The sequence below is a fragment of the Corythoichthys intestinalis genome, chromosome 16 (assembly GCF_030265065.1).
Source record: "Corythoichthys intestinalis isolate RoL2023-P3 chromosome 16, ASM3026506v1, whole genome shotgun sequence".
Lineage (NCBI taxonomy): Eukaryota > Metazoa > Chordata > Actinopteri > Syngnathiformes > Syngnathidae > Corythoichthys > Corythoichthys intestinalis.
The window spans coordinates 44191039-44218772 of NC_080410.1; the positions used below are offsets into that span (position 1 = coordinate 44191039).

Below are 27734 nucleotides of genomic sequence, written 5' to 3' on the forward strand. Positions count from 1 at the left end.
TGGAATTTGCCTTTATGGAGAGAGCAGGTTCTGCGGTGTGTCTAATATGCAATGATGAAATAGCATTTACGAAAAGGCCAAATATAAAGCGGCACTTCGACACCCGCCATACTACATTTGCATCGAAATATCCGGTGGGGGACAACAGGAAGAAAGCATGTCAAGAGCTTCTATCAAGAGTGCAAGCTAGTCAGCAGCAACTCCGTGTTTGAACCAAACAAGGTGACTGGAATTCGGCTAGCTTTGCTGGCGCTTTAGCAATTGTGAGAAACGGGAAGCGATTAACAGATGGGGAGTACGCCAAAGCATTCGTGCTTGATGTTGCCAATGAACTTTTTGACGACTTTTCGGGTAAAGACAAGATTATTAAACGGATAAAAGGCATGCCCCTGTCAGCAATAACTGTTCACTATCGTACCATCATGATGTCAAATCAAATCGAGGCAATGCAAGTGATGGACATAAAATTCGGCTCCATATTTTTCTCTCGCTTTGGATGAGTCAACGGACGTAAGCGATTTATCACAGTTCAGCGTGATCGCAAGGTATGTTGCCGGTGACACTACATGAAGACAAAAGAGGGGAGGATTTATTCAAGTCCTTCATTGAGAAAAAAATCTACCAATGGACGAACTTGTTTCGGTGTGCACTGATGGAGCTCCATGTATGGATGGAAAAAACAGGATTCGTCGCGTTTCTTCGGCAACATGAAAAGAGACGTATCCTAAGTTTCTCAATGCCTGCATGACACTTAAAGCAGTAATGTGAAGTAATTTCTTCACATGCCAAATAGGGTCACAAGTAAAGGAATTAAACATTGTCCAACAAATAAAGCATGAAAAAATAATTTATATGTTGTATATTTGACAAAATTATCGCGTTTCTGAAGTTCGAGCCTAAAAGGGGACAAACCCGGAAGTGATTCATCACACCAAGAACAGCGATGGCAGCTCCATACATACGGCCGCCATACAAAGCCCTTCCAACAATGATTCAAACAGCGATATAAGCGATAGATCGAGCGCAAGGGAGGGGATCCAAGTTTTTGAAGAGTTGGAGGAAGAAGAGGAGCTTGGAATTTTATGTTGGACCTAACATGTATTAGCCAGGCGCTAATCAGGATGCAAACAATGTGCCTAGACTACCTGACATGGAATGGATACAAGACCCATCGAGATTACAACATTTGTAAGTTATAGGCTGTTATTATTTCCATGATTTGAAGATGCAGACATTTGCACATAATTTTATGTTTTTGTCTATCTGATGACATTGTTAAAAAAAATAATAATCAGACTTCATGTTCATTTTGGCAGATCCGGCAGCTCTCGTGCGTATAAAATAATAATATAAAAACGTTGGGGGGAAAGAAGGAGATGAGTTGTCGATGGCTTTCTCCATTTTAATGTGGCAACAATAAGAAAACAAAATAGTAGCGGACTGCCGCCACATTCGACCGCAAAGTTTTGCTTCTCGCTGATCTCCTCCTCGCCTCCTACTCCAGCGTCTCTTAAACGGATCGTGCATAGTGTCTTGTTATGAGCTTTTTGTTTACAAATGTATCGAACACACGACGTGCTGACAACTTTGTCTCTTTATTAACACATGGAGCAGTTCTTATGGAAAAGTAAGAACACAGCTCGGCACAGCTCTCCGCAGGAAGTGGCGTCTAATGGCGTGAGGAAATGTAGTTTTTTCACACAAGCAAACAGATTACAAAGCACCACTTCCGTGTTGTGCCGAGACTACATTTCCCACGATTGACTGCGTGACCTGCGCGTGCGCTGATTCGCTGCCAGACATCAAAGGCAACACTTGTCACCTGTCAGCGGCTCTCGCGAAACTAGAAGGCTATCAAGCAATCACCGTGAAAGAAACGCCGAACCGTACAAATGCAATGTAATGCTTGAAGCATGAAGGTGTAAATACATAATACAAATACAAATAAATGTGCACAAACTCACCGGCGGTGTGTGTCTCTTACTGCAACGTGACCGTGAATTATCGCGACGCCGACCCGTTTATATGCACATCCACATCCGTTTCCCAATTAACCGTGGATTAACCCTTTCGGACAAGATCGTAGATGACGCACAATTTAAACACGCTTAACCTAGCGAAAGCAACAACAACTATCATCGGGGATTGCCACGAGTTAACTTTCGGCTAACGTCGCTAGCTTATACTGTTCATTCCACAACAGTAGGCAGCTATGCTTTGACAAAGTCATCAGTCATCTATCCAAAAATCACACTTACTGTTTGGCAAATCCTTGATCATTAGCAGACCGGTTAAGGAAGCAGGCATCTTCGATGTGTTTGCAGCAGAGAACACGACTCGATGATGGCGTGAAATTAATTCGCTTCGTGCAAATGAAAGATGTCCATTTACGTGCCCTGCTATCCTTTGGCCACTCACACAACTTTTCGTTTGAGTTAGAACAAAACATCGCCACACACAGCCGTGGCATCTTACCGAGAAGCAATGCAACAAACAATACTGTTCTATGGCGGACTTCCCTCGCATTTCTAGGTGTGACGTAATTTCCGAAGATTTCCGAAGATTGCCGAAGAAAAGCATTTTCGTTGTCAAGGGCGTTGCCCTGGGTTAAACAAAGAATCTGGAAGGGTTGCGTTAAAGAAAAAAATGAAAATATGCTTATAACTGTTTAGCCATTGATATTATTCAAAAACATGGTTGGCCAACCTTACTTCACATTACTGCTTTAACCTCACTATGTATCAACCAGACCACAAAGCCATCAGCAACACACCATGCAGCACCAGAAGTCACATTAATGGTAAGAAATACTCATCATTGATTAGCAACAGCATAACAATGTTATTAAAAGGAATTTAGAGACTTATTGTACTTTAAAAGTGTTGAAATTACATAAAATGCACACATTACTTGCATTTTTAGTTTTAAACATATTGTATGGCTCTCACGGAATTACCGTAATTTCCGGATTACAAGCCGCTTCTTTTTCCCCTCATTTTGGGTCCTGCGGCGTGTGCACTGATGCGGCCAATTTGTGTATTTTTCTGACGGCCGCCAGGGGCGCGCGAGCATGGAACGTGGGAGTGAGACACGTGGAATATGCTAGAAGAAATTAAATTGGCCATCCGAGTTGTATAGGAAGCTTTGATGACGAGCGGCGAGAGATCGTTTGCCAAGACTCGCCGCATGCGAAAAGCAGCTTTTGCACAGGTTTGCCGGGGAAGCCTGGCAGCGTGAAGCACGAGGGGGATGGCATAGGCTGGGCGTGAATTTGCCTCATTATGGGAGACACTGAAGGCGACAGCAAAGGAGAGACCGAGTAGGTGCGTGGCGAAGTGCATCTGAGCGTCTTCATATCCGACACTGAGGGCGAAGACTTCCATGGTTTGAATGCACAGGAGGAAGATGAAGATTGCTAACAAAGACTTTTATGTTTTTATTAACCAGCACAATTAGTGCTGCACCGCCATGCTGATGCTATGTAACTTCCGTGCCGCTGCTATATAACTGCCGTGTTTGCCGGCGCTGTTTGGAACGAAAAGTTAGGGTGTGTTATTAAAATTTTAAAAACTGTGTATTTCTTTGTCAATGTGTCTTGTTACTAAGTGGGCACACGTGGCTTATAGGCAGGAGAGGCTTATGTATGTACAAAATGGTTTTTCCTTTAAAAATGTACTGGATGAAGCTTGTAATCAGGGGCGCCCAATAGTCCAGAAATTACGGTACATTAAAAAAAATTTGGTGTTTAGGGCTCTCTCAGCCAAAAAGGTTCCCGACCCCTGATTTAGAGGCTGTGGAAACATACAGAAGAAATGGTCAAAGGAAATTTTCCACTAATTCCCTATGAAGAACGAGGAAAAATATAAATCAGCGATGAAAAAAAAACAATGTGATATCACTCCGCCCTGCTCCGCTGCAGAGCTACCGGATTACAAATGTTGCTGTTCATACTGCAATTTTTGACGTGCAATGGTAAGTTTTAATAACTTTATCCTGAAAACATAGCCAACACTATTGATCACATGTGTCATTGATGATTTTCATGTGTGTATATGTTGTTTTTTATTGGCATGCTATGATAGTGCCATTGACTCGCGCTAGCTTAGCCACTCTGGAGCCCTGAAACTAACAAATAACTTGCAAACGAAACGGAATTTGTTGAAATCAATCCCACCAACTAACTCAACCCCTGCTAACTCGAAGATTAAGCCTAATGTCAAAAAACCTTGAACTTCCGCTTTTCAATTCCACGGCAACATATATCGGTAATGGTATCAGATTTTTTGAGAAGGTCAATATCGGGTTATTGGTTTAAAAAGTCATTATCGGATAACTCTAGTTATAATATTAATGTGGCAAAGTTACTTTCTGGCCAACGTAAAAGTTCATTTTGAAAGCAACTCTGGTTCGTCGATCACTTTCAATGGCAGCTAATGAGTTAAAGTCTGTTGGAATCCTGATGTTTGTCCGTCTGGGACGCACTCATGGGCTTGACAACCGCCGAGACGACTAACCGGTTCCTACCGGCGCCCGAAGGCGGTCCCTCTGGGTTGTTGACGTGCAAAGACGTGAGGCCTCCGTGCGACACGGATCGCCTGGCGTGACAGGCCTGCGCGGGCGGGCGCCACTGAAGCCCGTCGAGCCCCGTTCTGGCGGAGGATCCGGCGCTGGCGCTGGGCACCATGCTGCCGCTGGTGGCAGCGGGCACCATGCTAGCTATTTCGTCAGTGGGCGAGCGTCCGATGCTGCCGTCCACCTGCGCTCGGATCTCCGGGGACACGGACAGCTGGTACTGAGGGACTGGGCCGCTGTCGCCACATTTGGGGTAAAGGAAGGTCTTCATTTGTCCTTTGCCCTTGACGTTGACAGTGCCGCGGTAGTCGAAGTCGTAGTCCATGCCGCTGAGCACGCAGTAGCTTTCCTCGCTAACCTGGACGCGGCACTCCACGCCGGTGGTGTCCATGCGAGAGGCGATATTGACCGTGTCGCCCCAGATGTCGTAGAGCAGCTTAGTGGTGCCAATGACTCCGGCGGTGAGCGGCCCGTGGTTGAATCCGATGCGGAGCTTGAATCCGAAGCCCAGCATGTTCTTGTTGAAGTCGTCCACCACGCGCATCATTTCCAACGCGAATTCAAACAGTGCACGCAGATGAGCATGAGGGTGGGCGGCGTCAGCGCACTGCTGAGCATTGAGGCCCGCCGCCGCCATGTAGGTGGCGCCGATGGTCTTGATCTTCTCGATGTTGGCGAACGCCGGCGTCCGCAGCAGCTCATCAAAGTCGCCGATCAGCTCGTTGAGGACGCGGTAGCACTCCTTGCCGCCCTCATAGCTCTCTTCGTAGAACTCGCTGAAGTTGACGATGCTGGCGAAAATCACGCCCACGTTGTCGTGGTTCTTCGAGTAGCTCTGCGTCACCTTCAGCTGCTCCGCCACGTGGATTGGGATGATGTTGCGGAGCAGCCAGTCGGCCTGGTCCCTCATGTTCTGGATCTTGATGCGGTGCTGGTCCGCTTCCACGTTGCCGTGGTAGTGGAGCCGGTAACTCACCTCGAATTCGCGGTTGAGGAACCAAACCAGGAGGAGGAGCAGAAAAAATGCCACGCAAGCTTCGGGGACCAGAAGGTCTTTGAAGTGGGCTTCGTCTGATGTCTCCAATTGGATTATTGAGCTGTTGGTACTGTTGTTCTGCTTGTCCAACCTGCAAAGAGAAAGCATCTTTACAATACGAACATTTAAATCCTAAATCCCAAACTATGCATATTGTTCATTTTTATCACATCGTTACCTTCCGTACGCTTTGTACTATAGGTCGCACCTGAGTATAAGTCGCACTGAAATATGAGTCACATTTTTGGGAGAAATTTATTTGATAAAATTCAACACCAAGAACAGACATGTCATCTTGAAAGGCAATTTAAATATAAAACTAGGCCTGCAAGCAGGACTGAACGGGCCCTCGCAGTTTGGCGGAACTCGGACGTCACGCAGCATGGACAGCACGCACCTCAGGGTGGTGGCAGATCGTCCCCCTCTCATTGTCTCATGAGAAACTAACGTGTGCTCGAAAGTCGCCAATTTTGGGGGGATTAGAAATACATTCATACACCTAGGAGGAATAAACCCTATTGAAGAGGGTCCTACAAAAAAAGAGGTGCAACTAAGCTGTGCAGCCACGCCCTTCTTTAAAACAAAATGAGTATTTGAATTGGGCTAATTCGACCGAGCGTGCGTAATTTTGTGGCTCTATAAGCTGTCTAAGTCCCTGAAGAATCTACATTCTTTCAATGGTAAACAAAGGGCGGTCACGGCGTGTGACATGTGGACATAAATGGCACCCCTGGCCCAAACTATGGGGAAAAAAATGACTTATTGTCTTGATAGATATCGTAATTATTGACTATGAACTGTCTTAGACGATTTACAAAAGGCGAAAGTTATTTGCTGTATGAGTCGATTGTGGGAGGGAGCCATAACTGCCAGGATATATATTTTTGCCAATTTCCAAATGTAATAATGACAATTTTTGAGTATGTGGCAGAGAATAATACCTATTTTTTTAACACCGTAGACATCAAATCCATTTGAACTGTAAGGGCTAGCACTGAATGATAATATTTCAGAGACATTGACAGTGATACACGTCCGATGGACTTGGACTAAGAGGGCTGTCAGTGATGGAACGATGCCGACTGCTGCTCTGTTTCCTGAGTTTCAGTATTATAAGTGTTAATATGCCAACCTTACTGTGTGGTCAATGTAAAAACAATTCATCTTTAGAGTAGGGCTGTCAAAATTATCGTGTTAATGGGTGGTAAATAATTTTTTAATTAATCACGTTAAAATATTTGACGCAATTAACGCATGCACGGAATGACTCGTTTTATGCGAGTGGACACAGGCGTTCATTGGACCGCGGCTTTCGGCATAAGCTTTGGCAGCCACCACTAACAGTCATGGTTGCCCAACTTCCCATTATGCATTTGGGCGGAGCCATAGACGATCTTTTTCTTAACATGCTTAATTGAACACAACGCAGAACATATTGTATACCATTTGCAGCCACTACTGACAGGTTGCCTAAATTCCCATCATGCATTTGGGCTGAGCAGGTGACGATCTTTTTCTTATCACACCTGTTTAAACACAACGCAGAACATACTGTATACCATTTGCAGCCACCACTGACAGTCATGGTTGCCCAACTTCCCATCATGCATTTGGGTGGAACAGTTAGGTCGCTACAGTATCATTTAGTGAAAGCTCAATGGAAAGAGAAATGGCATTCCCAATCAAAATAGCTATGCAAAATGCACTTAAAACTTACTCAGACTTTGTCTTGGCTAGATTTATAATTAATTTAAAACTCACCATTTGCACCTTGTGGTTTATTTCAATCACTTCCTTACGTAGTTAAAGACACTGTGGAAGAACGGCAGGGAGCCCGATGTGACGTCACCGCCCGGCGACGTCAACAATGGCGAGCTATTAGTTTATTTTTTGATGGAAAATGTTACAAATTTTATTAAAATGAAAACATTAAGAGGGGTTTTAATATAAAATTACTTTAACTTGTACTCAAATAATCTTTTAAGAACTACAAGTCTTTTTATCCGTGGATCCCTTTAACAGAACGAATGTTAATAATGTTAATGACATCTTGTGGATTTATTGTTAGAATAAACAAATACAGTACTTATGTACAGTATGTTGAATGTTTATGTCCGTCTTGTGTTTTACCTTTCCATTCCAACAATAATTTACAGAAAAATATGGCATATTTTAGAGATGGTTTGAATTGCGATTAATTACGATTTATTCATTTTTAAGCTGTGATTAACTTGATTAAAAATTTTAATCGTTTGACAGCCCTACTTTAAAGCAATTCTGCTCCTATCACTGGTTCTACACATAGAGTAGGCTCAGCGGGGCCTGAGCAGAGTTTTGGACCCAGAATCTTCTAACTTTGAGGCAGAAGTACTGCCTAATACTTCAAATGCACAAAAAATGATTATGAGGATTGGAAAAAAACTTACCAGAAAAAAAGATTTGCAGCAACTCTAGAAGAAATGAAGCATAGACATAAATGAATACATCTCAGAATACACAACTTAAATGTCTACCCTCATTCATTGTATGAAAAACTAAGATCCACTCTAAAATACCATAACATTACTTTGAGTGGAGTTTACTTTGTAAACTCAAAAGAAATAGTAGTTTTGTCGTAGTCATTCGTAATTTAGTTTTGACTTCTTTAAGTAGAACATCAATAAAAGAAATAAGAAATCAATTAACTCACGAGCAAAGATGTGTAAACAATGTTGTTTATGACGCTCAACTGCTCATAACAAAAGAGCAAAAAAGTAGAAACTGATTTTTTATGATGAAAGAATCTTTTTATAATATCTGTTCATGTACCCGTAGAACGCAATATTCTGTGGCGCTTGAAAGAAGGGGAATTTGTGCTGGGAGTGAGTGAGTTAATAAATAAAACAATAACAAAAGATAAAGAAGAAATGACAATTGCGCTGTTGCACTAATCCACATTATAGTCTGAAAAACATAGTACCTAATTAATTAGAATCCCAAAAATATAGTATTTACCAGTATTTTTGCTTCATATAATTGATTTTTTTCCAGCTCATTTTGATGTGTGCACCTATTATCAGACAATTGCAAGAGTCACTATGATCAGAGTCACGAGGTTATGCCGAGTCAAGTTGAGTCGAGTCACAAGGTTATGTCAGGTCAAGTCGAGTCACGAGGTTATGTCAGGTTGAGTTGGGTCACGAGGTTATGTCGAGTCGAGTCACGAGGTTATGTCGAGTCACAAGGTTATTTCAAGTCACGAGGTTATGTTGAGTCGAATTACGAAGTTATGTTGAAGCGAGCCATGAGGTTATGTTAGGTCGAGTCAAGTCACAAGGTTATATCAAGTCAGGTCACAAGGTTATGTCAAGTTGAGTCGAGTCACCAAGTTATGTCGAGTCACCAGGTTTTGTCGAGTCAAGTTGAGTAACGAGGTTACGTCAGGTCAAGTCGAGTCACGAGATTACGTCAAGTCAAGTCACGAGGTTACGTCAAGTCAAGTCACGTGGTTATGTCGAGTCAAGTCACGAGGTTATATCAAGTCGAGTCACAAGGTTATGTCAGTTGAGTCATGAGGTAATGTCGAGTCAAGTTGAGTCGAGTCACCAAGTTTTGTTGAGTCGCAAGGTTTTGTCAAGTCAAGTCGAGTAACGAGGTTATGTCAAGTCAAGTCACGAAGTTATGTCGAGTCGAGTCACGATGTTATGTTAGGTCAAGTCGAGTCACGAGGTTATGTCGAGTGGAATCACGAAGTTATGTCAAGTCGAGTCAAGAGGTTATGTCAGGTCGAGTCGAGTCAAGAGGTTATGTCAGGTCGAGTCGAGTCACGAGGTTATGTCAAGTCGAGTCACAAGGTTATGTCAAGTCAAGTCGAGTCACCAGGTGATGTCGAGTCAATTTGAGTCGACTCATGAGGTTATGTCGAGTCACCAGGTTTCGTCGGGTCAAGTTGAGTCGAGTCACCAAGTTATGTTGCGTCACCAGGTTTTGTCGAGTCGAGTCACGATGTTATGTAAGGTCAAGTCGAGTCACAAGGTTATGTCGAGTGGAATCACGAAGTTATGTCGAGTTGAGTCGAGTCACGAGGTTATGTCAGGTCGAGTCGAGTCACGAGGTTATGTCAGGTCGAGTCGAGTCACGAGGTTACGTTGGGTCGAGTCGAGTCACGAGGTTATGTCGAGTGGAATCACGAAGTTATGTCGAGTTGAGTCACGAGGTTATGTTGAGTCGAGTCATGATGTTATGTCAGGTCGAGTCGAGTCACGAGGTTATGTCAGGTCGAATCGAGTCGCGAGGTTTTGTCAAGTCGAGTCACAAGGTGATGTCAAGTCAATTTGAGTCGACTCACGAGGTTATGTCTAGTCAACAGGTTTCGTCAAGTCAAGTCGAGTCGAGTTACAAGGTTACATTAGGTCAACTTGAGTTGAGTCACAAGGTTACCTTGGGTCAAGTCGAGTCACAAGGTTATGTCGAGTCACGAGGTTATGTCGAGTCGAGTCACGAGGTTATGTCGAGTCGAGTCACGATGTTATGTTAGGTCAAGTCGAGTCACGAGGTTATGTCTAGTCGAGTCGAGTCACGAGGTTATGTCTAGTCGAGTCGATTCATGAGGTTATGACAAGTCGAGTCACAAGGTTATGTCAAGTCGAGTCATGATGTGATGTTGAGTCAAGTTGAATCGAGTCTCCAAGTTATGTCGAGTCACCAGGTTTCGTCGAGTCAAGTCCAGTAACGAGGTTACGTCAGGTCGAGTCGGGTCACAAGGTTACGTCAGGTCAAGTCAAGTCACGATGTTATGTCAGGTTGAGTCGGGTCACGAAGTTATGTCGAGTCGAGTCACGAAGTTATGTCGAGTCGAGCCACGAGGTTATGTCGAGTCGAGCCACGAGGTTATGTCGAGTCCAGTCACGATGTTGAGTAAAGTCAAGCCAAATCACGAGGTTATGTCGAGTCGAATCATGAAATTTTGTCAATTCGAGACGAGTCACAAGGTTATGTCGAGTCAAGTCGACTCACGAAGTTATGTTGAGTAAAGTCAAGTTGAGTCACGAGGTTGTCGAGTCGAGTCATGAGGTTATGTCAGGTCGAGTCATGAGTATGTCAGATCGAGTCGAGTAACGAGCTTATGTCAAGTCAATTTGAGTCGAGTCACCAGGTTATGTCGAGTCACCAGGTTTCAGTGAGTCGAGTCGAGTTACAAGGTTACATCAGGTCGAGTCACCAGGTTTCGTCGAGTCAAGTCGAGTTACAAGGTTACATCAGGTCAAGTCGAGTCGAGACACAAGGTTACGTCAGGTCTAGTCGAGTCGAGACACAAGGTTACGTCGGGTTGAGTCGAGTCACGAGGTTATGTCGAGTCGAGTCACGAGGTTAAATCGAGTCGAGTTGAGTCCCGAGGTCATGTTGAGTCGAGTCACGAAGTTAAGTCGAGTGAAGTCACCTCGAGTCACGAGGTTATGTTGAGTGAAGTCGAGTCGAATCACAAAGTTATGTGAAGTCGTGTCGATTCTTGACGTTATGTCGAGTCGAGACGAGTCACAAGGTTCTAAAGACGAGTCTGGTCAAGTCAAAAAGCGGTCGGGTAGAGTCAAATCCAGTCACAGGTTAGTCAAGGCCTTCACCATTGTCCCCCAGCCCACCTACAAAGCACTCAGGTTTATTTTTGAGGCAAACCTTACAGTCAATGTAAGTCAATCTAAAAAAAAAACAATACAAAACTGCAGTATAGCAGGGAATAAATCAGCATTAAGGTGTTCCAAGCGTATCACTGGCAGGTGGGAACCAATCTACAACTTTTTCAAGTCAGCTTGTCGAGTGTTGAGTCATTGTCTCATGAGTCAAGTCGAGTCTTATCAAAGTTATTGCCTCACAAATCAAGTCGAATCTCAGACCCTCCCAGCTAAAGTGAGACGAGTGCGTTTTTTTTTTTTTCTCCAAGTCCGATTGGAGTTGCAAGTCATCAAATCTGCGACTCGAGCGGACTCCAGTCCGAGTCACTATGACTCAAACCAATTGTTTGCCCATTATACATTAATATGAATCGTTCTTGGCATAAAAGAAAAAACAATTCCGAATATTGTTGACATTGCTAAATCTGCCGACAATTCATTTGATCCTACCTGCAGGGAGACGTGACGAGCAGCGAAAGAAGCGCCAGTCCAACTAAAGTCGCTAAGCTTGAACGCATCCAGTAGCTGAGCTGGCAAGAGTTGCAAAACTGAATGATAGCAATGATCACAGCGCAGCAGATGAACATGGTGAACTGGATGAAGGGAGAAAAACAAGAGAGTACGATTATTTCAATTCAACCAAACACGTGTGATGACACGCCTGCCGAGAAGACGAGATAATAATAATCACAACGTTCTGCTCCACCTGAATGGAGTGATGCATATCACAGGTGACGTGGGAGAAAACAGCCAGAGCAGGCAGGGACACCGTGACGGCCCCCATGAGGTGACGCGGGATCCAACCTGACACGGCTTTCATTAGCGTTCGGGTACACTTCAGAGCGCCGTCTAGATAGAACGCCATGCTGAGAAACAAGGGCAAGTGGTGAAAACTTACAAAGTCAAATTTGACAAATCTTACCATTAGGGGTGTGCTAATATTTTGAAACTGTGATATATTGCGATACTTCTTTTTAATTTATCATTGAAAAAATGTATACCGTAATTTCTGGACTATAAGGCGCACCTGACTATAAGCCGCCAGCCACCAAATTTGACATGAAAACGGCATTTGTTCATAGATAAGCCTCACTGGACTTTAAGCCGCAGTTGTCCTCATTGTATTATGGAATATTTACACCTAAAGATATCAACTGGTAACACTTCATTTGACAAAGGCATTATAAGACTGTCATGAAACCAAATGAACCACCTGAAGCTTTGAATCAATTGGCTGCAAAGCCTTTTTGTTTCAAAAATCTTCATTTGGCCATCACTGCTCCGTTGGGGGAGACAGTCAACCTCTGCTGCCACCTGCTGTCAACACTGTTGTCATCCAACATTCCTCCTAGAATGCATTGCGGCACTACAGACAATCAAAATTCATGTTCTCTGCTAATTATTTCTTCAGTTACTGTTCCAGTTGTTTCATTAATTGCTAGCTATTGTATTTGGTAACATTTTCTTGGCTAGTGGTGCCATAATACTGTCATAATTATTACATGACACTGTCATAAGCATTATTGAATGCTTATAATAGATGTCGGTTAGTGTCATCCAGCAAATTATATCACTTTTGAATGGACGCAAAAGATCTGAGCTGGACATAAACGGAGTTAGTGACATAATATGCCACATGACACATATTGACATCTGTCATAAGCATTCAGTAATGCCCATGATAGTGTCATGTCATAATTATGACGTTCTTATGACAGTCTTATGATGCCACTGTCAAATAAAGTTTTACCTATTAACCCAAATAAAAATCATCAAATAAGCCGCACTGGACTATAAGCCACAGGATTCAAAATGAGGGAAAAAAGTAGCGGCTTATAGTCCGAAAATTAGGTATATTATTTTTTTTAAATTATTTTTTAAGTTTTCCAAGAGACGAGAACTCGTTGGCTGCCACTGATGGCGCTAGACGTCCAATTAATTTCAAAACGGATCGGGCGTCTTGTACCGTCAATGGCACTGAAATTAAAGCATTTGAGAAATGCCCCAAAATCAACAGGAAGTCAACGAAAATCAACAGAAAATGACCTTAAATGTCCCCAAATCGACTGGGAGTGACCGAAAACCAGCAGAAAATGACCTGAAATGCCCCATAATCAACAGGAAAATATACAGGTACAAATTTACAGTTTATTTCCTGTTCAGTAACCCATAATCAAAAGGAAGCAACCTGGAAATGCCCCCAAAAATCAACAGGAAGTGACTGAAAATCAACAAAAATGACCTGAAATGCCCCCAAATCAACAGGACATTACTGCAAATCAACAAAAAAATGACATGAAATACCCCAAAATCAACAGAAAAATGACCTTAAATGTCCCCAAATCGACTGGGAGTGACCGAAAACCAGCAGAAAATGACCTGAAATGCCCTATAACCAACAGGAAAATATACAGGTTCAAATTTACAGTTTACTTCCTGTTCAGTAACCCAAAATCAAAAGGAAGCAACCTGGAAATGCCCCCAAAAATCAACAGGAAGTGACTGAAAAGCAACAAAAATGACCTGAAATGCCCCCATATCAACAGGAAGTTACTGCAAAAAAAAAAAAAAAAAAGACATGAAATACCCCAAAATCAACAGGAAGTGACCCAAAATCAACAGAAAATGACCTGAACTGACCCAAAATCAACAGGGAGTGACAAAATATCAACAGAAAATGACCTGAAATGCCCCAAAATCAACAGGAATGGATCACAAATCAACAGAAAATGACCTGAAATGCCTCAAAATCAATAAAAGGTGAACAAAAATCAACAGAAAATTATCTGAACTGCCCCAAACTCAACAGGAAGTGACCAAAAATCAACAGAAAATGAAATTACAGGTAGATATTTACAGGTCACTTCCTATTGACTAATCAAAAATCAACAGAGAATGACCTGAAATGCCCCCAAATTAACAGGAAATTACCCACATGTGCCCCAAAATCAACAGCAAGTTACCGAAAATCAAAAGAAAATGCCCTGAAATGCTCCAAAATCAACAAGAGGCGAACAAAAATCTACAGAAAATGACCTGAACTGACCTTAATGAACAGTGAGTGACCAAAATCAACAGAAAATGAACTGAAATGCCCAAAAATCAACAACAGGTGAACAAAAATCAACAGAAAATAACCTGAACTGACCCAAACTCAACAGGGAGTGACTGAAAATAAACAGAAAATGACCTGAAATGCCCCCAAATCTACAGGAAATGGCACAGAAATGCCCCCCAAATCAACAGGAAATTTCACAGGTACATACTTACAGGTTACTTCCTGTTCAGTAAACCAAATTCAAAAGGAGGCAACCCTGAAATGCCCCCAAATTAACAGGAGGTGACCAAAATCAACAGAGAATGTCCTGAAATGCCCCAAAATCAACAGAGAATGAACAAAAATCAGTAGAAAATGACGTGATCTGACCTAAAATCAACACGGATTGACCGAAAATCAACAGAAAATGACCTGAAATGCACCAAAATCAACAGGAGGTGTACCAAAATCCACAGAAAATGACCTGACCTGACCCAAAATCAACAAGGAGTGGACAAAAATCAACAAAAAATGATCTGAAATGCCCCAAAATTACCAGAGAGTGGACAAAAATCTACAAAAAATGACCTGAAATGCCCCTAAATTAACAGAGAGTGAACAAAAACCAACAGAAAATGAGCTGAACTGACCCAAAATCAACAGGAAGTGACAATAAATAATCAAAAAATGACCTGAAATGCCTCCAAATCAACAGAGAGTGAACGTAAATCAACAGAAAATGACCTGAAATGCCCCCAGATCAACAGGAGGTGACCAAAAATCAACAGAAAATGTCCTGAAATGCCCCAAAATCAACAGAGAGTGAAATCAAAAATCAGTAGAAAATGATCTGATCTGACCCAAAATCCACACGGAGTACCCGAAAAGCAACAGAAAATGACCTGAAATTCCCCAAAATCAACAGGAAAAGATAAAAAAAGCAACAGAAAATGAACTGAAATGCCCCAAAATCAACAGGAGGTGAACAAAAATCAACAGAAAATGAGCTGAACTGACCCAAAATCAACAGGAAATGACCAAAACTCATCCAAAAATGACCTGAAATGCCCCAACATCAACAGCGAGTGAACGAAAATCAACAGAAAACAACCTGAAATGCCCCCAAATCAACAGGAGATGGCCCACATATGCCCCAAAATCAACAGTAAATGACTGAAATTTAGCAGAAAATGACCTGAATTGCCCCATAATCAACACGGGGTGACCAAAAATCAACAGAAAATGTTCTGAAATGCCCCAAAATCCACAGAGAGCGAACAAAAATCAGTAGAAAACGACCTGATCTGACCCAAAATCAACACGGATTGACCGAAAATCAGCAGAAAATGACCTGAATTGCCCGAAAATCAACAGGAAAAGATACAAAAAAAAAAAATCAACAGAAAATGAACTGAAATGCTGCAAAACAGGAGGTTTACAAAAATCAACAGAAAATGACCTGAACTGACCCAAAATCAACAAGGAGTAATCAAGAATAATCTGAAATGCCCCAAAATCAACAGGAAATGACCCGTAAAAATACCCCAAAAAGAAAAAGAAGTGACCAAAAATCAACAAGAAATGACGTGAAATGTCTCAGAATGAACTCATTGGCTGCCACGCCACAGATTGGATTGGACGTCTACTAATTATAAACTCATTCCAATTTACATCAAGGGGGTTGTAATGTAACACTGTTTTCTTACTGTATTGCAAACAAGAGTGCCAGGGCCTCCAGAAAGGTGGCCACGGCGGTCACGATGAGAGCCGGCGTGGGTAGACTCAGCTGGGAGACGACAGGGCGAAGGAAGCAGGCTAGCGATAAGGCCAGAAACACAGATGAGCACAGCAGCATGTCCAGGAAAGAGCTGAATGTCGGGCTGGCAAAGGTCTGCGCAGTTGCTTGCGTCTCCACCTAGTAGAGGAACCCATTAAATTCCATAAAAAAACGTGCAATTAGCATTAATTTTACATAAATATGTCAAAGTACAATGCTAGTCTGTTAGTGAATGTAGCTAGCGGCCGCCTGATTTAAACAGAGCTTTTCCGCTTAAATCCCTGAATTTTTTATAGATACTGACATAAAACAGTCTCGATTCTTGGTTAAAAGCAAAAAAAGGTGCAATTAGCATTTATTTTACATATATACGTCGAAGGACAATGCTAGTCTATTAGTGAATGTAGCTAGCGGCCGCCTGATTTAAACAGAGCTTTTCCGGTAAAAATTCTTGTGAATAAATGCTTAAATCCCCAAATTATTTATAGGGATGGACGTAAAACTGTCTCGATTCTTGGTTAAAAGCAAAAAAAAAAAAAAAAAAAAAAAAAAAAAAAACACGTGCAGTTAGCATTTATTTTATGAAAATATGTCAAAGTAAAATACTAGTCTGTTAGTGAATGTAGCTAGCAGCCGCCTGATGGAAACAAGACCTTTTCCAGTGAAAATTCTTGTGGATAAATGCTTAAATCCCGTAGTTATTTATAGGGATGGACGTAAAACTGTCTGGATTCTTGGTTAAAAAGCAAAAAAAAAAAAAAAAAAACACAACAAAAACGTGCAGTTAGCATTTATTTTACGAAAATATACCGAAGTAAAATGCCAGTCTGTTACTGAAGGTAGCTAGCGGCCACCTGATGGAAACAGAGCTTTTCCGGTGAAAATTCTTGCGAATAAATGCTTAAATCCCCGAATTCTTTTTAGATATGGACTTAAAACGGTCTCGATTCTTGGTTAAAAGCAAAAAAATAAATAAAAATAAAAAAACACGTGCAGTTAGCATTTATTTTATTAAAACATGTCGAAGTAAAATGCTAGTCTGTTAGTGAATGTAGCTAGCAGCCGCCTGACGGAAACAAGACCATTTCTGGTGAAAATTCTTGTGAATAAATGTATAGTATTTGATACACTGCCAATGGGTTTTGGCAGTGTATCAAATACTTGTTCTCCCCACTGTATATGTTATACAGTAAAGGCGAGTGGACTCAGGCGCGCCGTTTATTGGCATAAGCTTCTCCTTCACAACAAACATAAGTATCGTTTAGTGAAAGCACAACACAAATAATATTCCTATCTCTCAAAAAAAAAATAATGTTCTCACAAAGAAAAGCACTTCAGTCTATAGTAATGAGGCCCTATTCTGACACACAGTTAAACAACAATGCTAAATAAACTGGCATTCCATATCAATTTAGCTATGCAAAATACACGTAAAACTTTTCACTCTATTTTTATTCTTCTTCTTATTATATTAACTCTACTTTTGATTGAAAATTTTACAAATTTTATTAAAACGAAAACATGAAGAGGGGTTTTAATGTAAAATTGCTATAACTTGTAACTATAACATTTATCGTTTAAGAACTACAAGTCTTTCTATCCGTGGATCACTTTAACAGAAAGAATGTTAATAATGCCATTTGTGGATTTATTGTTACAATAAACAAATACAGTACTGATGTACAGTATGTTGTATGTATATATCCGTCGTGTGTCTTATCTTTCCATTCCAACAATAATTTACATAAAAATATGGCATATTTTATAGATGGTTTGAATTGCGATTAATTGCGATTAATTACGATTAATTAATTTTTAAGCTGTAATTAACTCGATTAAAAATTTTAATCGTTTGACAGCCCTAATTAAAATATGTCGAAGTAAAATGCTAGTCTGTTAGTGAATGTAGCTAGCAGCCGCCTGACGGAAACAAGACCTTTTCCGGTGAAAATTCTTGTGAATAAATGCTTAAATCCCCTAGTTATTTACAGGGATTGACGTAAAACTGTCTGGATTCTTGGTTAAAAGCAAAAAAAAAAAAAAAACGTGCAGTTAGCATTTATTTTACGAAAATATACCGAAGTAAAATGCCAGTCTGTTAGTGAATGTAGCTAGCGGCCACCTGATGGAAACAGAGCTTTTCCGGTGAAAATTCTTGCGAATAAATGCTTAAATCCCTGAATCCTTTTTAGATATGGACTTAAAACGGTCTCGATTCTTGGTTAAAAGCAAAAAAAAAACAAAAAACACGTGCAGTTAGCATTTATTTTATGAAAATATGTCGAAGTAAAATGCTAGTCTGTTAGTGAATGGAGCTAGCAGCTGCCTGATGTAAACATGACCTTTTCCGGTGAAAATTCTTGTGAATAGATGCTTAAATCCCCGAGTTATTTATAGGTATTGATGTAAAACTGTCTGGATTCTTGGTTAAAACCAAAATAAATTAAAAAAAAAAAACGTGCAGTTAGCATTTATTTTACGAAAATATGTCGATGACGCCTGATGGAAACAGAGCTTTTCCGGGGAAAATTCTTGTGAATAAATGCTTAAATCCCCAAATTCTTTATAGATATGGACTTAAAACAGTCTCAATTATTGGTTAAAAGCAAAAAAATATATACATATATATACATATTAGCATTTATTTCATGCAAATATTTTGAAGGACAATGCTAGTCTGTTAGCGATTGTAGCTAGCGGCTTTCTGGTGTAAATTCTTGTGAATAAATGCTTAAATCCCCAAATTCTTTATAGACATGGACGTAAAACAGTCTCGATTCTAGGTTAAAAGCAAAAAAAAAAAAAAAACCTGTGCAGAAAAAAAAAAAAAAAAGAATTTATGCTAGCAGACTTTCGCTTTGTAAATTAGCCAATTGTTCTTTTGTTGTATTTAGATCCTCATTTATTATTATTTTTTATTACCGTTTGAGGCTCAGTTCACGTATTTGATTTTTTTTATGTTCCTAATCCGATTACTCGATCATTCGAACTAACTAGTTAATGGATTAATCGACTACTAAAATAATCGACAGCTGCAGGCCTAATATAAATACATAAAGGTTTTTTTTTTTTTTTTTTTTTTTAAATTATACTTTGGGGAAGAAAGTGGAAAAAAACATGTTTTATATGTATCTTTTTACAATGCTAAATCTGATTAAATACATTGAACGCACATAACAACAACAACAAAAAATAGGCGACGGGGGCGATACTTTGCGGTTTTTCACTTATTGCTAGGCGTTCTGGTCCCCATTAACCGCGAAAAAACAAGGGATCACTGTATGACTTTATAACCTTGACTGTTCTGTAAAAGTGCATTTTTAAAGTTCACCAGCAGAGAGCAGCATGTCCTCACAATAAAAATGCTGCACTTTGGCTAGTTCTCTCAAGGAGTCCTTGACAACACCCACCCACTGCCAAACACAACTTAATGATAAAGTTGAATTAATGAGCATTATTTAGACAACACAATTACTTGCAAATTCTTGTGCCGTTAGCTGCCTTATGTGAACAATGCACCATGACCCCCCCCCCCAAACGGCCTTGCTTACATTACAAGCACATGTCAATCGGTCTAATAATAGGTGCCACAAACGCACCTCTTCCTGATAGCTTATCTGGTAGGCGGACTCCAGGCTTTTATCCAGAAAAGTGAGGCACAGCTTGTTAATAGGCGGTCTGTAGAAATAGTCCTTCATCAAGCTGTCAAAGGAGGACAAATTAGTGCAAATGATCTCTGTCGTAAAAGCCCTGAAGGTTTTCTGGCCGTCCTCACCTGTCCCCTTTAATGACGTCCACAAAGTGGGCGTCGCTTCTCTCTCGGAAGTTCTTCGAACGCAGCGGGATGAGCGCCGAGTGGTCCATGCCTAAAGCCCCTACGGCCCACGTCTTCTTCTCCTTCTCCTGCAGCATCTCGCACAGGGACGTTTGGCTGTTGTTCAGTGGTTCCAGCCTGGGACTCAGTAGGCCATTCAGCGCCTTGGACCCACGGTTCGCGGTCATCCCTTTCAGACCTGAGGAGTCCTAAGGAGCCAGATCCGAAAAGTTCCGTCTTCCTGTTCGCAGTTAACATTCTAGCTTATAGCCTAACCTTGCCGTTACTTGTCTTGTGGTCATCGTTGTAGCCATGAGTCATGTCACCTTCTTCCTGCACTTTGTCATCCCCTGCTATGATGACCACACAGCAGGCTGGACAAGGAGGCTGCAGAGAAGGAAACGAGGACTTTATTTGCATTTGGGAAATCAAATGACTTCACTCAACAACAGTTTATTAGCAGTGGCGCAGCTAAGCTAATTTGGTACTGGGGGAGATGGCTGTGGTTAAATCTTCAATAAATGCACAAGTTTACATTGAAATTTTAGACAGCTTTCTTATACCTTCAATTGAAAATCAGTCATTTTTAGGGTTGTTCCGATCATGTTTTTTTGCTCCCTATCCGATCCCAATCATTTTAGTTTGAGTATCTGCCGATCCCGATATTTCCCGATCCGATTGCTTTTGTTTTGCTCCCGATTCAATTCCAATCATTCCCGATAATTTTTCCCGATCATATACATTTTGGCAATGCATTAAGAAAAAAATGAATAAAACCCAGACGGATATATATATTAAACATACAGTACATAAGTACTGTATTTGTTCATTATGACAATAAATCCTCAAGATGGCATTTACATTATTAACATTCTTTCTGTGAGCGGGATCCACGGATAGAAAGACTTGTAATTCTTAAAGGACAGATGTGAATTTGTATATTGTGACTAAATATTGCCATCTAGTGGATTTTTATGAGCTTTCAGTAAATGATAATTCAGGCATATAACTTCTGCCCAAATGCATGATGGGAAGTGCACCCATGACTGTGCGTAGTGCTACCAATTGATATGTCTTCTCTGGGTTGGGAGATATAACAGGGTATTAAGAAAAAGATCAATTATTACCTTGCTTCCCCACATTGCTTCCCACGATATTTCTAATCGTAGGGAGAGGGATTGTAAGACTACAGCCAATTAAGAAAGGCTCCAAAGGCTGCCAACATTCACTCTACTCATTTTAAGCTGCCTATTAGCTCTCATTATAAGTAAAAGGGCGCCATTACAGATTGAGCGCCACAGTGCGAGAGTGGGTCATGCAGCGCATGTAATAATTGCGTTAAATGTTATAACGTGATACATTCTTTAAAAATTCAATTACCGCCGTTATCGGGATAAACTTGATAACCCTTCCTTAAGCTTAAACTAAAGACTCTGGATTAATGTAACATATTATGTCTGTAACGTTAAATACAATTAGAAAACGATTTAATAAAAAAAAAAAAATAAATAAATAAAAAAGGCATGTCCGATATTTTTTTGCCGATTCCGATACTTTGAAAATGACGTGATCGGACCCGATCGTCATTTTCCTTTTATATTCTTATTTATTTATTCATCTATTTCTGTTTTTTTTTTTTTTTTAACCTGTCCTGTTCAGCTGTTTGTTTGACACAGCGAATGGAAGTCTAAAGCCTGAGTTATACTCCCGCGTTGCGGTGACGGCGTAGCGACTACGGCGTCATTCGACATTCGATAGTTCTGCGGTGAGCGAACGCGTTGCTCTGTAATTCACCGCCAAGCCACTAGAGGGATGTGGCGTTATGTTTGTACGGTTTTGGGGCATGCTTGTTTACTTCCGCTAGTCGGAGAAAAAATAAACAATGCAAGATGGAACTCTTGAAAGTAAATATTCTGCTCATCAACACTGAATAAATATTGAACATACAAATGTTGACGGGCAGGCGACGCAGAAGACGGTTTCGAGGCGGTCTGGCCGACTTTTGATGCCGCACAGAGAGTTTTAGACTCGGGTGGAGAGAGCTAGCTGTGGCGGCTAGCTTCAAACTGGCGTCGAGCACTGCGTTCAAGGTCTGCAAAGCCCTCCAGCCTGATTTGTTTGCCGTGTCCTACAACCAGCAAGTGGGAAGCCATAGCAGATTTCTGGCGTCTAGGGAACTTCCCAAACTGCGCTGGGAGGCTTGATTTTAAGGTTATCATAAAAAGCACCGAGGCACTCTCAATCAGTGATGATGTATTGTGTGTGTGAACTGTCTGTTATTAAAAATTAAAGATCAAAACAACTCTTTTGACACCAAATCTGTGCTTTATTCTTCATATACTTGAAACATATGTACACAGTAAATGATGAAGTGCACCAACCAAAAATACGACATAAAGTGATAAAAAGTTGGCAGTTTTTGGCCGACTGTGTCACCGCTTCGTGTGGCCACTCGATTCCGACCACCCACGTCTCGGTGGTTCTTCCATTTATTTATTTTTTCGATCGCCGACCTTGCCATTTGGCAGTCACAATAATAATTTCTTGACGAGACTTGCTCTTCGATGATACTCCCGTCGGCTTGGTGCATTTTTGCGTGTAGAAAATAATGTTTGATTCTATTCTACAATGGCGGTGTTTTCGCCCGGAAACAACAGTCTGAGCGGACCAATCACAGTCCGTTTTCGCTACGTCTACGCGTCTACGCGTCTACGCGACGCGAAGGTTAGAAAAATCGAGAGGTGCGCGCCAGGCTACGGCGTAGGGTCGTAACTCGATTCTTCCTTGACGGCGTAGGTCTGACGCGGAAGTATAACTCGGCCTTAAGTGTCCACTTGGTCTGAATGGTTTTAATGTTTCATATTGAGAGCATGACATACTCCCATTGTGATCATTCAACATACCTCATTTATTATGACAAAGCAGCAAACAGAAAGGGGTTATGAGGGAACAGAAAAAAAAAGAAACACAAGAAAAGAAAGAAAAGCAACAACAAGAAACACATTGAACGTCTACACTAACTAATAATAAGTTGGTGCTATCGTCAGCTAGATGTATTTCCGGTTGACACCATTTGGGGGGGGGGGCTGTTGAGGGGTAGAGTGTACACAAATCAGCACTGTGATCTAGAACCCAGTAATTGTGTGAATCCCTTGTAAGTGTAAGCCCATTGGCAACCGACCCTACGCCACCCCACAGCCAATCCCGGCACAAGTACCCCCCACCCGAGCGCGCCCAATCACAACCAGCCGCACTTTACTTTATTAATATGTTATGTTCTGTCCTCACTAAACGTGAAGTCAGACAGACAGCAAACAAATCAAGTGTGCTTTTTAAGGGTTTTAACTTCCTTCACTGTTTCCAATTTGTAAAGCTGTACCACACATATGTACACTTATGTTTAAAATGACACGTATTTTAACAATAAAATACTTGACACAAAACAATTGGTGTTCAAACGTCCATCTAGTCTGATCAATATGTTAAATTTAGTAGATTAGCCTAATTTCCCTAACAAATATCCGCTATCTTAAATGCTATGAATGCTAACGTATTTACAATTCTCATTGGAAATCGCTTACACTTAACTCCACAAACTACAGCTGTAAACTTAACTAGAAACTGCAATTTCGGGAGAAATTACTTCTGGTTTTTGCCATGTGGAGATACAGATCTTAACCCCAGCCTAGGTTGGTTTGAGGACAATTCGGGGACAATATCAGGTCACTTCCTGTCTATTTTGGGGACATTTATGGGGCCTGAGATAATGATATCAGGTCATTTGGGAACACTTGGGAGGTGTGGCCTATTCATATCAGGTCATTTGGGAGCATTTGGGGGCGTGGCCTAGACATATCAGGTAATTTGGGAACATTTAGGGCGGCGTAGCCTGGTCATATAAGGTCATTTGGGAACATTTGGGGGGCGTGGCCTGATCATATCAGGACATTTGGGGGCGTGTCCTATTGATATCTGGTTATTTCCTTTTGATTTGGGGACACTGTTTTTTGAATTACAAAACAAATGGATACACAAATATGCATTAGCTGAAACAACTTACAGCCTTATGTGGGTCAAACCAGAACGCAGCTATCCTTTATCCATGTCAGATGTCCAAGTCTGCTTCACAGTCATACAAGGCGATAGTCCAGCCAGACCGAATGCTGCCACCAGAGGGCAGTGTATCCACTAGCATTATCAAAATACAATACTTTGAGACTATTTGGATAGTTATTTTGAGATTTACTTAAAAGGTTAATTCCGAACGGACCTCGTTCGTAACCTGGGAACTACCTGTATATACATAAACATACATTTAAAAAAAAGTTCAAAAAAAGACTATTTTTTCCTTTTTTAACAAAAAAACAAAAAGTTAAAACTGAATAGTCATTGATGACTTGTCGATGAGTCAACCGACCACTTGCAGCCAATAACAGGAACATTTTATTCAAAACATTTCAAACGCCTTCGACCGTGAGACGAACATTACATCAGCTTTGCTAGCACATTTTCAGCACGTTTCAATCTTTGCATCGACTGCCCGCTGTCATCTGCAATCATGTCCCCAATTTTTCTCCATTTAGTCATTTACGGACATTAATGAAGACTGCTGCGGAGGTAATCATGCTAAATTGCTTTCTTCTCCCAGTGGAGAAAAAAAATCACTTGAATGCACAATACAAATATGGTAATGCAAATAGCAAAAGGCCATCTATTTCTTGTCCGGTCCTCTGAAGTCAAGAGAATTGTATATGCAAAGAAATGATTAAAGCCTCTGCAACGCCCACATAAGTGAAAGCAAATAGATGGATATTGAAAATGACTAAAAGTACATGCGGTTCGTGTTTTACCTCAGGCAAAGACGCGAGCGGTGAAAAAAAACTCTTTATATTACAGATGCTTTTTGCCTCACTCACCTTGGGGAGGCTTGAGGCTGACGTTGTACCATCCGAAGGGTGCGCTCCCTGCAAACAGCACCTCACGTCGGCATGCTCAGAGGCCGACAACGCCGACTGGGAGCAGCTACAAGGAGGTGGCTTCTCCAGTTTGCGTCCAGAAATCAGGTAGGTCCTCAGGCCTAGAATTGTCCGGAAGAAAGCCAAACATTAGCATTCTGTCGTATATCCTTCATATGTCATCACTAGGGTTGGGCATCATTTGAATTTCAACGGTTCCGGTTCCAAACGATTCTCGATTCTGATTCTTTTAACTCATTTGCTCCCAAAAAGGTATAAATACGTTCTATTTTTAATTCCTTTAGTGTCACAAAAACGTATTTATACGTATTTTACGTTTTTTTTCACAAGATACATCTTGAAGGGAAAAGGTACCGTTCTCGCACACACCATATAATTGTTTGCATTAGTATAACACATTCATTTAACTATAGTTTCGGCAGACTCCACTCAGTGGCCTTGAACACATTAAAGTTAATCACCTTATCAGCGCTCATGAGGGGGAAAAGGAAAAATGGTACCGTTTCTCGTAGGCACCGTCAAACTGTTTGCATTACTCGAACACACGTAATATAATCAATCAGGGAATAGTATCATTTCTCATATTCAATGTAGGACTGCACTACTCTAACACACCTAATGTAAAATAAATAGCACACCATAGTTTAAAGAAACAGAATAGATACACAACGCCATCTTATACCAGAAGCCCAAAACATGTGCGCCACGAGCAAGATTGACGCACCAAACTCTGGCAATCAGTCCTCCCGACAAACGAACAAGGACAAAGACCAGTGCGCTTTGTCCTAAAAAAGTAGTGCCAGCCCGGATAACAAAGTTGATAGCAGGCGCTTGTGACGTCAAGACCAGCGTCGGTCGCTGTGGTAACCACATCCCATCCACGCACGAACCTAAACAGCCCGAAACCGGCCAGAGAGGGATGATCCCAAAGCAACGCCTGGACACACCTTCGGCCGGCCCACGGACTTAAAAAACACTGGACACTGAGATAAGACAGATTTTGCTGCTCGGAAACATGTAGCCTTGTTTTGGATCCAGAATTGTCCCTCCATCGTCTATTTTTGCCTTGTTTTTGACTATTGTCGACGAATAAATTGTCTACCTGCTTTCGGCGAGTCTTTTTCAAACTTTTGGAACATGGAGTCAGTACAAAGGGTTAATATCAGAGATGAACGCGCGAAGTTCCGCCTTCCCGGTTGGCACGCGCGGAGGCAACATCAGCAGAGCGGCACTTTGTTCAGCTGTCGCTGTTTTCGTGCGGCTTGTCTGGGGAGGCGAATTTCAACAATCTCTAGGTTCTGATGCAACTTAGCTCCAAAACACAATGCCCAAAATCCATTTTAAAGCAATAAAACTGGCCACTGAAGGTCAGTAACGCATTTGGTAAGACCCGCAACCCGATTCAACGGAACGAACGGCCCGGCTGCACGGCCTGGGCGCCGGTGGAAGACGACCGATGGACGACCAGGAGGACGTCCAGGATGCCAGGCGGCGGACGACCGAGCAGAACAACCGGGAGGACGCCCGGGATGCAAGTCGCTGGACGACCCAGCAGAGCGACCGGGACCACCAGTGCAGCGGACGATGCCGTTGAGTCCGTGCTGCTCGCAGAGCAGAGCCCGCGCCGCCGTGCTCGGACGCTCGCATCCCCTGCGACCCTCCAGTGTCCCGCTATCAGCTGGAAACGTGCACGGCCAAACCAGTTCCCTCCCAGGAACACAACATGCCCCACACAAGTTCCCCAGGCAAACTCAGCCACGAGGCAGTGGTCACCACAGAAGAAAGACTCAAAAAAATCCATCTTGATGAGACAGGCAGTGACGAGGGAAAAGCCCACCCCGTCCGCTGCGACAGCCGTGGCCACAACAACGCCATCTCCCAGCCCAACAGTCCAGCCACCCTCCCAGTTCAAATGGCTTGGATGTCTACTAGTGATAAACTCATTCCAATTCACAGCAGGAACTTGTTTATTAGTTGTCTGTAGAATATTCTAGAATAATTTCCTGACCAACGTATCGATAATCGTTGTATCGCCATATTGTCAGATCATCGTTATCGTGAGCTTTGTATCACAAATCGTATTGTGAGGTACCAAGAGGTTCCCACTCCTACGTGAGAGCATCGTCAAAGCTTAATATTTGTGTCATTCAAGTGTCAATATCTATAGGCTAAATATTTAAACACCTGCGTCGCCCCAGTCTATCAGCATACTATTACTTCCGTCACTCCCATGAGGTATTTGCTTATGTTTTTCTGGTCAAAACACTTATTTAATTTAGCATGGTACTAAGATTCCAGTTTTATGAAAGCAATTTTAGGAAAGCGCTTTTCAAGCTCAACATCTTAGGTATATACAAAAAGAAAGATTGAACGGCTTACAAATCCACCGTCAACTCACATACTGTAAGCTCTTTTTCACAGGCACATGCAAAAAGTCTTATAGAACGTCTTCCTGGAAGCGTGCAATGTGTTACACAGTCACTGCAAACAGACGGCCAACTGTTGTTTTACCTTGAACGACAGGGCAGGACACCTCAATCGGAAGTTGTTACATATCATTTGCTGCTCTTGACGGCGTCAAAAAGAATTCGATGTCAAACGCCGTCAATGGCAGACAAACAGTGGCGGTCCTAGCCTACATGGGGCCCTTGGGCGGAAAGACGCTTTGGCGAGTGTGAAAAATTGGGGGGAAAACGAGATTGCACTTTCAAAAGGGCATTAAAAGCGAATACAAAATAAAATTCCCGAGTGTTTCTTAAAACTACAGTATGCAGAATTGCACTTTTATCTCAAAATAAATAAAATACCTGAGCTTAGCCTCAAACAGTATAAAAAATATAAATAAATGAGCATCTAAGTACAACAAGAGAAGAA

General features: G+C 41.7%; 1 protein-coding gene across 2 annotated transcripts in view; it reads right to left on the reverse strand.

Moving 5' to 3' along the window:
* Positions 1-2387: 2387 nt before the first annotated feature.
* The window catches only part of LOC130932167 (adenylate cyclase type 9-like), a 108913-nt gene continuing 83566 nt past the window's right edge, over positions 2388-27734 (reverse strand). For both annotated transcript variants that reach the window (XM_057861627.1, XM_057861626.1), the window contains 9 exons: positions 24801-24961; positions 20161-20271; positions 19846-20093; positions 19670-19772; positions 16000-16208; positions 11963-12122; positions 11707-11849; positions 8035-8058; positions 2388-5699 (listed from right to left, as the gene is read on the reverse strand). In XM_057861627.1, the coding sequence (XP_057717610.1) occupies positions 4439-5699; positions 8035-8058; positions 11707-11849; positions 11963-12122; positions 16000-16208; positions 19670-19772; positions 19846-20093; positions 20161-20271; positions 24801-24961 (2420 nt within the window). In that variant the 3' untranslated portion in view covers positions 2388-4438. The remainder of the gene's footprint in view (positions 5700-8034; positions 8059-11706; positions 11850-11962; positions 12123-15999; positions 16209-19669; positions 19773-19845; positions 20094-20160; positions 20272-24800; positions 24962-27734) is intronic.